The following is a 13,512-nucleotide window of genomic DNA, read 5'->3' as shown; positions in this document are numbered from 1 at the left end:
GGTAATAAGAATTGTAATAATTGTAAAGCTCATTCATATGACTTAGTCTCAGAGACAACTAGAGGGATGAGAGCATCTCATAACAAGAATCCAGGGTTCCTACTGTAAGATGTAAATAATTCACATAGACTTCTAAAGGATGTAAATGTATTGTATGTTAGAAAAGAAGGCTGGTGAGATTAATTTCTGCGTGCATTCATGGAAGTCATGAGGAGATGTAAATTCAATAAATGTAATCATTCTTTCTGCCCCTTTTGGAGAAAACTCTCCCTTGTGTATATATCCTCATTTTCCCTCCTTCTCCACTTCCCTCCATGCTATTTGTCAACTTTTCCAACACATTTATTCAACAATTTCCATTGAGGAAACTTCAAACTGTTTAGAAGTACTACCTAACTCTTCATATCTCTTGAAATACTATATCATCCGTAATTTACTTGCAACTGTTCAGTTTTTCTGCACTGTAAACGCACGTACAAGGCAAAAAGGTAATATTGTATTTGATAAAAGTCAAAATGTAGGATGTGCTCATCTGTTTGGATTAGAAAAAAAATAAAATCAGAAACACCTACAACAGAACTATTGTGTATCTTCATCAGATTTTCCCTCAAGATGCTGACAAAACACTGGGGGACCATTTTGGTTTTTTTCCCCCTAGAATACTGTCATAGGAAAACTGCTTTTTCTGACTGTCTCTATCATTTAAGAAGCCATTATCACTTGCTTTCTCCATTAGTGATACATGTGATTTCTCTGGCAGGCATCTTCAATAAAACTGTTTCACCTTTTCAGAGGGAGATACAATAAAACTGTTGGTGTATAGTGCCTTCCATGTAGAATGTCCCCGAGCAATTTGCAGCCCATAAAAAAAAAATAAATCTGAAAAGTCAAATAAGATAAAACACAGAAGTCAAATATGTCTTAATTTGGCCTTGAAAATAGAAATGGTTAAATGCCCATTGTGCTAACTAGAGGAGGGAGATTTTCATGTCATGCAACTGTCATCCACAAGCTGTATCTAGGAAACACCACCAGAATACCAGCTATACTAGACCTTGACTCTGAAATTACCATGTAGAGAAGTCACTGAAATGTAGCAGATTGGACTGGCTGCAAATGTTAAGTGTCAACAAATTTGACTCACATGTTAGAAGGATCAAATTAAACATGGCAGCCAATGTCTTTCAAATCCTTGTACTACCACAGCAGAATATTTGAAGAAATGCAATACAGTGTTTCTAAAATTATGTGGTAACCCTAATGGCAGCATTTTGTCCAAAATGATGCGTATGTATTATTTCATCTCATAATCCATGAAGTTCTGATCTACTGTAATCCAGTCATCGCTTTAATCAGCCTCTATAGTTTGAAGAGACTAAGTCTCTTATATTTGATTTAAAACAACAACTAATTTTTTTGACCAATCAGTGTCTCTTTGCTTTATTCTCAATTTATTTTCTCCAGATCATTGACAACAGCTGTCACTAGCAATAAATTGGAACACAAGTAGGTCAATAAAAAGTATATCTTGCTTGGCAGAGTGCTGTATACACATGCATCAAAATAAAGAAGTAAATATAGCTCACAGTCTTCAAAAGGCTGCCAAAATACTACTTTCCCTGCTTTGCCATTGTTTACTGCCTGTTCTGAATATGCTTCAAGGTACCCCGCATGGCACGTGTATAAATGACATCAATGCTGTTTCCAGTATTAATTCTTAACAAGATTTCCTGGATTTTTGGCCATTTCTGACTCTATAAAGAGAACATTTTAAAGGCTACATCATAATGCTTCAAGCCAAATTCAGTCCTGCTGTAATTTCGCTGAATGATAGAATTCCCAATAACAGCATTTAGGAACGAAGTCTGTTGTCCTTGAAGTGATAAGCACAGACATGCTGTGGGTGCCTGAGGGCACAGTTCCACACCCTCCTCCAAATACTGCATGTGTGGTATGAAAGGAGCAGAGCACACCCAGCTTTCACATTTCTCCTTATGGCTAAACCATGACTTATTCCTTAGGATTACTTTCTTACTTTCATTGTGCCTTACCCTTTCAAACTTGGAGTGAGGTTTTTTCACTTCCATTTATTTTCCTTTTTTTTTTTTCTGGCCTTCTAGGAGCAAGGTAATACACCTTTAGCATTTTTATCCAAGTTTTTTATCTTTTGCTGAATGTTTTTTTGTGCCTTTATGGTTTTAGGTGTTACATACATCAAACAGGTTGATATTCTCCCAAATTCAGGGACATGCACTGCTGTGGGATAGCATTACTGCGTTTGTTTGTCTATAGGTAAATCATATGTGCAAGAAATATTCCAGCTGTAAAGATGTTATGGATAAAGCTCATAAGGAGCTGAAGAGAACTTCTTATCACATCTCTTAGTTTCGGCTTGGACATCAAATCTCTCATTTTCAGTGTCCTTTTCGTTGTTCCTCTGCCTCAAGGCAGAAAGGAAAAGGTGCTCATGAGTTGTGGCTCCCACACAACCGCTGGAGTCCAGCACACTTTACCTTGCCCAAAATTCCTCAAGGACTCCTGGTCTTCTGAAGTCTTTAGAGAGATTTCTGGAGTGCTGAGCACATTTTTAGGAGCATGGTTAAGGAAAAGGGATTCCTTCTTCTTTCTTCTCATCAGCAGTCTAAAATATTACTGGCCAGATAGACTGACATCTACTGTACCAAGCTCCTCACAAATTCATACGCTTACTTTGAGGTGTTCCCATTTTCTTGGCCTTGGGGGATTTCAAGACTTCATCTGATCATTCCATTCTTCCTCTCTTTCCCTTTTAACTTGTGGCACTGAATTTTCTTATGTGCACACTGTTCATGAGAAAACAACATTAAGCTCTTACATAGCAGACACTGCCTCGGTGATTAAATAATTAAATTGCCTGTTCTCTGCATGACCACCTACCCCCCTTCTTTATAGGGCCACTTTGTAAGAGCTTGGTTTGGTGGGAAATAGATGCTTAATCGGCTCCAGCAGGAGATTCTCACGGGGTAAAGGATTTATAGCCATTATTCCCTGTTGCCAAAGAAAAGCTGGGGCTGTGGACCTCGTTTGAACTTACAGGCTACATCCATGCCGCTCCTCTGTCCCTATGGGCAAGCGATCCAGCACTGCTTATGGTTATATGATTAAACTGTCTTCACTCCCCAAAACAAAGAACACTCACTGCCTCCTGAGAACAGCCCCTGGCCTGTGCTGTCCCCAAGCTGTGCCCAGGCATTGTCTGGGAGAGAGCTCAAGGCTGTGCCAGGGAGAGTATTAGCAATTAAACAGCATGGACATCAAATGATAGAGCTGGTATCCTTGCTCTGTTTACTTCACTAGCACAGACATAGCCGAGGTTTCACACGTACTGTCACCCAGCAGTTTCACCCGCACCTTGGCTTCTCACTCATCAATGCTGGGATCACCAGAGCTGGCTGCCAGGTACTCTCTCTCACAGAAGTATCTATCTGCCTTTGGCTTTCAGTCGCCTCTTGGGAACTCAGGGTGTGATTCCATGACATTTTAAAACAATGTGAGTCTGGACAGCTGTGGTCCTGCCCTCTCTCCCTAGGTTTGACTGTAAAGGCTTTCCTCAGCTTCTACTGAAATTAGTTGATTTCAGAATATTTATCTAGCATACAACAAAAGAGATACAACTGCAGTTTATCTGCAAGGCTGTGAGATTTTCTCCCTCTGCTTTTAATACAGGAGCTCAAGTGCCTATTGTTAATACCTCTTTCATTCCTCCCTCTTCACATGCACACTTTGCCCTCACATATTTTAGTCCAGGTATTGATTTCACATGAATATCTTTAAGTCATGAATCTGGGTCATGCCCAGGAATTTGTAGTGGATTTTGACTCTTTCTCTCAGTCTCTCATATTTCACCACATTGACATAGTTATTCTGGGGAATGTTGCGTTTTTGCCAAAATAGGAATCTCCACTTATTTTAACTTTCTGCATTTCATTTAAATTAGGTGCCGTGCTTTAATTTTGGTTGCTATTTTTTTTGCAACAGTAACTGTCTTTCTAGGTATCTGAACTATTCATCTATTTATCTAATCTAAGCCATTGACCTGGTTATATTAAGCCCATCAAGATAGCAGTTGTGTAGTTGTGTGATTGAGTAAATTTTTCTTACATTTGGCCTGACTCCGATCAGATCCTTTGTTCCCGTGTTTCTGAAATGCCTATAGCACTACCTTATAAATGGGTCACCAATACTTCCTCTGCCTTCTATTACGCTCCTCTGTTGAACTTTCCAGACCTGCTGGGTCTACCACAGTGAGCATGAGAGTCGCATAACTGGATATCTGCCTCATACAGTGCCATGGGATCCCTGTGCGCCATGTCCCAGCCACAGCAGTTAAGCAGCATTTATTTTCAGTTGTGGAATGGGCAGGAGGCCATTATTCATCAGGGGAGAACACTATTTTGTATAGTAATACCTGCTTCCCAGCTTCAGCCCCATTCTTCACCCCCAGGATGACTTTTTCCCTATGACCCAACGTGTCGGACATGATCCTGACATATCTCCAGGTATAGCCCCACCCAAAACAGCAAATAGGCAGGACAGTATGCACCCACATTTTACTTTATGTGGTTATCTTGCCCTTACAGGATTTTCTTCTTTACTTGGACTGAAAGTTCAGGGCCTGCTGGCACAACTTTAAAACTGGACATGGGCTGGCCCTGGCTATACCAGTATCTTCTGATTTGCCTCTAGCTCTGACCAAATCCCAAGGTTGCTCATTTTGTTCTTCTGCTCCCATCTAATACACACACTTTTTTAGGGTCTAGATTACTAAAGTTGTGAAACTGGTCCTATATTTAGAATTATGATTTAAGCTGCTTTTATTATGTGCAATTGTTGTACACTAAGGAAGCACTAGTTTGTTTTTTTATAACGCTTCAGCATCATTATCTCTGAAGGGTATTAAAATATGCACTTGGCTACATTTATGATGTTTAATTGAACTTTTATTAGTTTTTTTTTAATGTATCCTCATAAAGCACCATACCACAGTAAGAAATAATGTTCAAGTGGAAGATTATGTAAATGAAGCAGAAAATGCTATAGTTTAGTATTTAGTTCATATAAAATATAAAAATTAGATGAAAAATGTGCTTTTGAATGCAGTTATAATTAAAATTGTATATTTGAGTCTCAGCTATACTGTACTCTGTAAATACCAGCAGTTGCGCTGAGTTTCAAGATTATGTTGCAGTAGATGCCGATAAATTACTGTACGAAGTAAGGCTTTTATTGATTCACTTTTTTTGATTCTCTTCCCCCTTTTTTACTGCATGAGTTTACGTTTTTGCAATTATCTGCTAAACTGGAGTAAATTAAATTCACAGAAGGTAGCAAAAGACAAAGGTGGCAGAGATGCACTGTAATGGCATACAGCTAAATAGGATGTTGAGGGAGAAACATACACACACTAGCATTTTACCTGGGTAATAGTAACACCACTCTCAGGAGCTCAACAGTCCGGAAACTCTCAAAGGCTGCTTCTGGAAAGGGAGTAATTACCATGCCCGCAGCCATCTCACCTCACGCTGGGATCCTGTGCAACATAACAAGCAATGGAAATGCTGTATTTCCTGCTGGTTTTCGACAAGCTCCCACAGAAAGTGGTGGCAACGCGAGTGAGAGAAATTCTGGACAGTAGCAGATTGTTTGATAAATCTCGTCCTGGATTCAGCCACAGACATGCTACTGAGGCTGCCCTTGTCAAAGTCATAAATGGTTTGAATACCACTGCTGAAAAGGAAGCCTGGCCTTGTTTGTACTATCAGATCTAGCCATGGGGGGGTTATTCTGTAAAAGGCTGGATTCTGTTGCAGTGCCTAGGTGACTGGCTAGCATTGACTGAGAATGCGTTGAACTGGTTCCAACGGTACTTGATTGCTTTCCCCAATCAACATAGTAAGGTAAATTCTCCTCGAGAGCAGCCAGTTTCACATAATGACACTTGATCCCAGGGAGAATTCACCAGCAGCCTGACTTAGTTGGCACTGATGCTTTACGCTCTTTCTCTTGCCTTTCAGAGAGATATATGAGATGCATTAGAGCAGTGTATTAGAACTCCTTTTTGGCTTTGTTGAAGAGGACTATATTTCTACAAGTACCAACAATCAGATATTCAGAAACAAAAGAGTTTTTTTGTGCAGTCAAAATTATTAATAGAGATAAAGCTCTTGTTTTTACCTGTTAATTTGAAGTCAGACTTCTTTAAAAATATTTTTTTAAATAGAGGCCTGAATTCTGTTTGTAAATCTGGAGTGACAGTGCTGACACCAACAGATACAGACAGTTGCAAATAACTTAAGAGGAGAATCAGACTCAATTGCCTGAAAACCAGAAGTCAGAGAATATCTTTCCGTCAGACTTCAGTTTATATTTATGACCAGCAAGCTTTTTACCCTAACAAAAAGACTCCAGTGCTAGTACCAATTTAACCCTGTGGAAATTTTCTCTATTCCCTGGCTTCTCAGGCTGTAGCGAGGCTGTGATCTGCAGAAGGATTGCAAACCTTAGACCAAAGACCTGAAAAGGGGTTTATCCTCAGATCTTTCTGAATCTCTTGTGTGAGGAAACAGATTTACTTCTCCTCAAGACACCTCTCAATAATATACAGTATCTGAAATTATCATGTAGTGAGATTACCTATAAATTCTTCAGTCCGAGGTTACCACCAATTTCTCTAAAGGGGCCAAGTTACAGAGGAAATTCGGTTGAACCTTAATGTTTGTAACAGATACGGGTTCTCAGTCACTGTAACTTAAGGGTCTGTAAAATCAGATTATGATTAATAGAGTATTCGTGAACTTCACAGATGCAAAATAAGCAGTATGCAAAAGAGCAATCCTCAGAACTTAATTTATGCATCAGCTTTTTCAGGTGTCTTCATATGTCCATGAACTGAGGTAACCTGCTGCCTTCAAGGAGCATACAGAAGAGAGGGGTTTATTTTGCTTCTTTGCTTCATAACATAATAATTTAAACTAGTATACTGGATTTAAAAAGACAAATGACTTTCATATACAACAGTGGGAACCTAAACAAAACTGATTTTGGGACCTTTCTTTCTCATTAAAAAATAAATAAATAAATAAATCGAAGCACATCCTTATTTTTTTCAAAAATAATATAAGAAATGAAGTTCTATGCAGTGTACATAAACGTATTAAATTTATAGAGTATTTCAGCTTTCCATTTTCACACATGTACTTTTGCAATCTGAATTGCAAGTTTATTAGCATGCAGTGATCTAGAGAAGAATAGAATTGCATAGATAGCATAAACAGATCAGAATTTGACTTAACATGTTTATTAACACTATTGAACAAGCACTGTATAAGCAACTAGAAGAAAATATACCCAACCCATTTTTTCCTAATGAATCTTAATTTCTGTTAGGCATCCACTGATATGTAAATCAGTCTTGTATTTTTCCTACAAAAATATCTAAACGTTCCTACTGTGAATATATACACTTTGCTTAACAATGGTCTTTTAATAGCTTCTTTTTTATATTAGGCTTCCCCCCAAAACAATTGGCCTTAGTACAAACTGATGACTTCAATTTTTGCACATTGCATTATGCTATCCTATAGCAGGGCCCTCAAAGAAGGCCTCTTGGCTCGGTGCTGTATATGCCTACTGCTAATGCCTTCCTTGCTAAGCATACTGGAGAATAAATCCTTCCGCAAGTTGAAAACCATTTTGCAATTAACTTACTTATAAATAGACCATAATTACATTGTGTTATCTTGCTTTGTTTTTACAGCCTCTTCCCATGCTTCAAACAAGCAAATTATATATATAGTGCTGAGTGTCATATGGGAGGGTATATTGCAAAGGATACATTTTAATGATCTGAATTTGAAAGGATCATGTAAAGGTTCATCACTTTGATTATTTCAGAGAGCTGAGACCACTGCTTTGTTGATTTGCTCTGCTTTGCTTTGTTTTCTGTCTCTTCGTAGTAAACTATCTTACCTGGGTCATTTCACAAGACTTAGAGAGACAGGACATCAATTTTTAAGAATTCTTTCAATGGTTCTGAAAACATAGCTATTTTTCCACATCAGACTAACACTGTTGCAATGTCTATTATTTCATAATTGACCAAAATCAAATCCAGATGGTTTGTATTATTAAGATAATGTTAGCATCTTGCTGGGTACAGAAAGTATTTGCAGCTGTAGTAGGTTATGAGATACTGGGACACAAACCTGTCTTTAGTCCCCTTTCTGACCTACCAGCTACAGTAAGCTAGGGAGAAATTCCACTCTAAGGGAGAACATTTTAAAGAAAGATGGAAAAAAGGAAATATTTTTCTTTGTATCAAGCTTCTGAGGGCAGACGTCATTCAAAATTATCCAGACTTCAAATTTTATTTCTATCTAATGATATTTAGCCTTCCTTTTCTTCAAAATAGGGTTATGACTAACCTTCTGTGATACAATTAAATCTCCTTGAAACTGTGTGCATGTAAGTAGATGGAAACGGACTAAGTAGACACATTAGCAAATACCCTTATTGTCTCAAATAAGTATTCATGGCTGTCCTCTTCTGTTGAGAGGCTCCTCCTTGTTCCCACTAATCTGTTATGGATCTAAAAGTGCTCTTACTGCTGTCAGCAAGAATTTTTGATTCATACATCCCATTTTTATATCTGTATCTTCTCTGACTCACACAAAAATGTTTTTAAATAAACATGCTGAGAAATCCCAAAAAAAAAAAAAAAAACTAGTTAGGATTGCTAAGTGCATAATACTGTATTTTTGATGAAACCAAGCACTTAAAATCATGAATAGCAAGAACATCACTATTCATTCTGTGAATACTCTGGAATATATCTCATTTTCACTAGAAGGGCAAAGGGATAACTCTCTAAGCATTTCTAAGAAAAGGCTAAACCTTCTCCAAGGATAAACCTTCTCCTCAGAGTGACGAGAAGTTTGCCTCCAAGCACATGGAGATACTGTCTCCCACAACATCCTCATAGGCAAGCTCAGCAAGTGTGGGATAGATGAGGGGCCAGTGAGGTGGATTGGGAGCTGGCTGGATGGCAGAGCTCAGGGGGTTGTGCTCAGCGGTGTTGGAGTGATCAGCAGTCCAGCTGGAGGCCTGCAGCTGGAGGTGTCCCCAGGGGTCAGGACTGGGCCCAGTCTTGTTCGACTTACACATCAGTGACCTGGATGAAGGGACAGAGCACCCTCAGCAAGTTTGCTGGTGGCACAAAGCTGGGAGGACTCCCTGATACCCCGGAGGGCTGTGCTGCCATTCAGAGGGGCCTGGACAGGCCGGAGGGCTGGGCTGAGAGGAACCTCATGAAGTTCAACAAAGGCAAGGGCAGGGTCCAGCACCTAGGGAGGAATAACCCCGTGCACCAGTACAGGCTGGGGGCTGGCCTGCTGGTCCTGGCGGACAGCAGGTGAACCATGAGCCAGCAATGGGCCCTTGTGGCCAAGAAGGGCAATGGTGGCCTGGGGTGCATTAGGAAGTGTTGCCAGCAGGTCGAGGGAAGTGATCCTGCCCCTCTACTCATCCCTGGTGAGGCCACACCTGGAACATTGTGTGCAGGTCTGGGCTCCCCAGCACAAGAGAAATATAGGGCTCTTGGAGGGAGCCCGGGGCGGGGGGGGAGCTATGAAGGTGACTGGGGGACTGGAGCATCTGTCATAGGAGAAGAGGCTGAGATAGCTGGGACTGTTCAGCTTGGAGAAGAGAAGACTGAGAGAGGGTCTCATCAATGTGTATAAATATCTGAAGGGATGGTGTCAAGATGATAGGGCCAGGCTCTTTCCAGTGGTGCCCAATGACAGGACAATAGGCACTGGGTACAAATTGTAACACGGAAAGTTCCAGATGAATATGAAGAAACACTTCTTTACTGTGAGGGTGACAGAGCACTGGCACAGGTTGCGCAGAGAGGTTGTGGGGGTCTCCTTCTCTGGAGATACTCAAAACCCTCCTGGATGTGATCCTGCACAATGTGCTCTAGGTGACCCTGCTTGGCAGGGGGGTTGGACCAGATGATCTCCAGAGGTCCCTTCGAACCTCAACCATTCTGTGTGATTCTATTAAGGATATGACAGTAACCACAGTATATGCTGAGAAGAACCAGAGCACACTTTGGCTGAGTATTATAAGGAAGGCGATGTCCCACACCTAGGAGACTGGAAGAATCTGTGAGGTCAGGAAATGTGAAAACTATTATGAGAGGTTTGAACTTAAGATGTTAGGTTATGTACTGAAATGACATGGCAAATGGCTCTCTTCACAGTGATTGAGAAAGGCACAATAAAGAGAGCTTATGGGAGGAGGTGAAGAAACCTGCCTCAACCATGAGGAGCTCACTGGGGTATTGCCAAGGAGACATCAGTTTGTGTTTTCAGTTTGAACAGAAGTGGATAAGTCTGGATCAGAAAGGGACTTGTGAATTTCAGCAAGAGGTAGCAGCTGAATTTGTGCCCTACAGTCAGTAGGTCAGGTAGGCTAAGAAAGGGATGGAGACTCCGAGATTTATTTGAGGAGAAATCAATGGAGAATTTGGCACGAGCAACACCAGTGGCATGCAGCAGGCAGCCTAGCAGTGAGTCACAGATGAACTCAGAAGTAAACAGCACTCTCAGCATGCTTACAGATAAGAGGGAGAAGGGGGATGAGATGGTAGCTGCAGAGGCAAGCAGACTCAGTGTGTATTTTCGAAGTGGAGACATTAAACACACACTTGTTTTGAGAGGAGGGAAAAGCCGAGGCAAATGACAATGTACAGAGAGGAGTAGAAAAAGAGGTAAGCAAACACAAGGGAGAGGAGAAGATGGAATAACTCGTTCCGCTTAATGCTTGCATCCATTTGGCAGATCAAAACTGCACTAATTTGGGAAGCAGTTTATATAATCCATAAAATGCATTTTATTAGCTTTTTTTGCTTTGAATCACTGACTTCTAAAGAATGAGAACAGCCATAAATGCTATTGTCTCCACAGGCAACAATTTGAAAATATAAGATGCACGGTTACATGATAAGTGTATTTTCTTCATAAAAAGTGTTTGCAAATCAGGTTTAAAATAAGGGAAAAATAACTTGAAAATATTCTGCACTTCAGAAAATAATAAAGTGTCTTCTTATTTTCCCCTGGTAGGCCACGCAATGCAGATTACTTTATGCAGGAAGCTAAACGGAAGAAGCATAAAGCAGATGCAATGGTGAGAACATTTTCTTTCCAGTTATGTTGCTCCAAATTATTTTTGTAATGCAGTTTCTTCATCAGTGCAGTATTGCTGGGGTAATTATAAAATCTATTATAAGGATGGCTAGGCTTGTTAAATTAAGAAATGTTTATATAATCAAATGTTCATAGCCCAATAAACTATGACTTAACAAATAATGACTTACTGAGATAAAGGCCTGGATAAATAAAACTTTCCATTTATTCCTTTGCTTTAATTAGTAACTATGGTAATAGAGACTGTATAAGGTATCCACATACCTATCTTCTCAGTTTAACGAGCTGGTTAGGCTCTATAATTTCATCCCAAATTTGGTCTGGTGCCTGAGGAATTTGCCCTTTTTTTAAAATGCTTTGTATCTCTGGTGCCAAAAGAATCCTAGTTTCATGACAGACCTTCCATAACACAATCAGAATCACACAAGGCGCCTGTTTAACCCTAGAGGAACATGTTTCATACACAGGAGTGCTGCAACAAACAAGTTCTTGATCCTAGCTTTGACCTGTCTAAAACCATAGCCAGAAAGGCCCTCTTGAAAAAGGGGAACCTGGGGCTATATGAAGCACTAAAGTGATCCTCTTCTTTCCAAAGAAAAGGGTTCAATGAAGTACACAGTGCTCCAGGATGGCTCTGCTTAGCCTTCTCTTAGCTTTCTCCAATGCTGTGTTTGTCTACCACTACGAATAAGCTAGCATAGCATTAAAAATGCCAGGCTTCTGACATGACAGAGAGATGCAATATATGGGGTGGAACCCTGCATGAGTATGGCTATTTTGCAGGAAGGGGTAGCTGCAGTCCTGCCTTGCTCTGTTAGACGCTTTGTGGTCACAGGAGCAGGAAAGAAGAAAGGTAGCTCACACCCTGTTTCTTCACCTCCTTTTCTCAGTTGTGCAGAGTACGAAATGGCTAAGGAGGCAGAACTGGGCCCTTAATTTAGGACACTAACACAGAGTTTTACACTTTACCTGAGTTTATTAGCACAAATTTCCATGGTTTATTCAGCTCCATATTACTTTAAAGCGAGTCTTAAATCAGAAAATATTGTGGAGAAGTACAAATGGTACATTTTAGTGTGTTGCTTTAAACAGAACAGAAAAAAAATCACTTAATATGCAAAGTAAATTCTGTCTTAGCCTGAAGAGAAATGTTTTTATGGTAGACTCCCAGAAATAGGAGGTACAAGCATTATTCTCTGCTCTGCCACAAATTTGCTGCATGAAAGTCACTTAGGCACAGTTTAAACAGCCTCCCATCAGAGTCAGGTGATTGAAATATCCTTCACATTCAGCCTTCCTTCACAGCGGACCAGCACCTTACTTACACCTTCTGAATCGCTCTTTGCAGGTACTTCTTCTGCCTCCTTAACTGTGTAGGGATCCTGGAGGAAAATGGCAGCACTTTGAATCACCTTGCTGGGCTCAATACCTCCTCTTTTGGCTCTGCAATACCTAATATAGGCACTTAGAGTGAGCAGCCTGAAAATGACTCTAAGTCTCTCTGCTCCTTAGTCCCCCATCTGTGAAATTGGGATAATAGCACTTCCACCCGCACAAGAACGTCAGGGAGAGAAATATAATAAAAAGTTTGTGAAGTTCTCCGGTATGATCGCAATGGGAGTCATATAAGAACCTAAAATAGATTGAAGCCAGTGTGCCATTCCAAACTTACTATTTAAAATCTTTATCCCTTAGAAAAGAATAAGGTCCATTAACCTTTCACTGTGTGCATCAGATTTCAACCAAATGCATCCAGTCCATTAATGGGCTTTATGTACCGCAGGAGTTCTGACTGAAGGAAAGACAAGTCAGGACAAAGAGGTAATAGTATGATTCATCCCTATCCACATCAAAAATGAAATTCTGAGAGCAGATAAGTGGTGTGTAAGTGTACACATATGAACGTTATGTGCACATATGCATATACACTATCATTGAGGTCATACATGTATATATATCTGTTTAAGCACACAAATACACACACAAAGTATGGAAAACAGGAGAAGAAACGGGGCAAGAAAGAAGGATGTCAGGAGAAGCTAAGGGAGCAGAGCAGTCCCTGAAAGAAAAGAGGGATACAGAAAGCAAAATCCGAACAAGAGGTCAAGCAGTGCTGAAAATGGTAGGGATAAAGAAGAAATGAGGACAGAGATGAGCCTTTGAATAAAAGAATGTTAGTAGTCAAACTGTTTAATTCTGATTCTCTTAGTTGAAGATATTAAATACCTTTCTTTGTTGACTGATGAAAGACTGCATTTGCAAAGAG

General features: G+C 40.1%; 1 protein-coding gene across 6 annotated transcripts in view; it reads left to right on the top strand.

Moving 5' to 3' along the window:
* AFF3 (ALF transcription elongation factor 3) overlaps nucleotides 1-13,512 on the top strand; it is a 339,923-nt gene that overhangs the window by 305,803 nt on the left and 20,608 nt on the right. For all 6 annotated transcript variants that reach the window (XR_010826790.1, XM_066984090.1, XM_066984089.1 and 3 more), the window contains one exon: nucleotides 11,163-11,226. Coding sequence is in view for 5 of the 6 variants with exons in the window: in XM_066984090.1 (XP_066840191.1) it covers nucleotides 11,163-11,226 (64 nt within the window). In the remaining variant the exon portion in view is untranslated. The remainder of the gene's footprint in view (nucleotides 1-11,162; nucleotides 11,227-13,512) is intronic.

This window comes from Anser cygnoides, chromosome 1, assembly GCF_040182565.1.
Source record: "Anser cygnoides isolate HZ-2024a breed goose chromosome 1, Taihu_goose_T2T_genome, whole genome shotgun sequence".
NCBI lineage: Eukaryota > Metazoa > Chordata > Aves > Anseriformes > Anatidae > Anser > Anser cygnoides.
The sequence above is the reverse complement of the archived record's forward strand: the minus strand, read 5'-3'. Positions and strand labels throughout refer to the sequence as shown.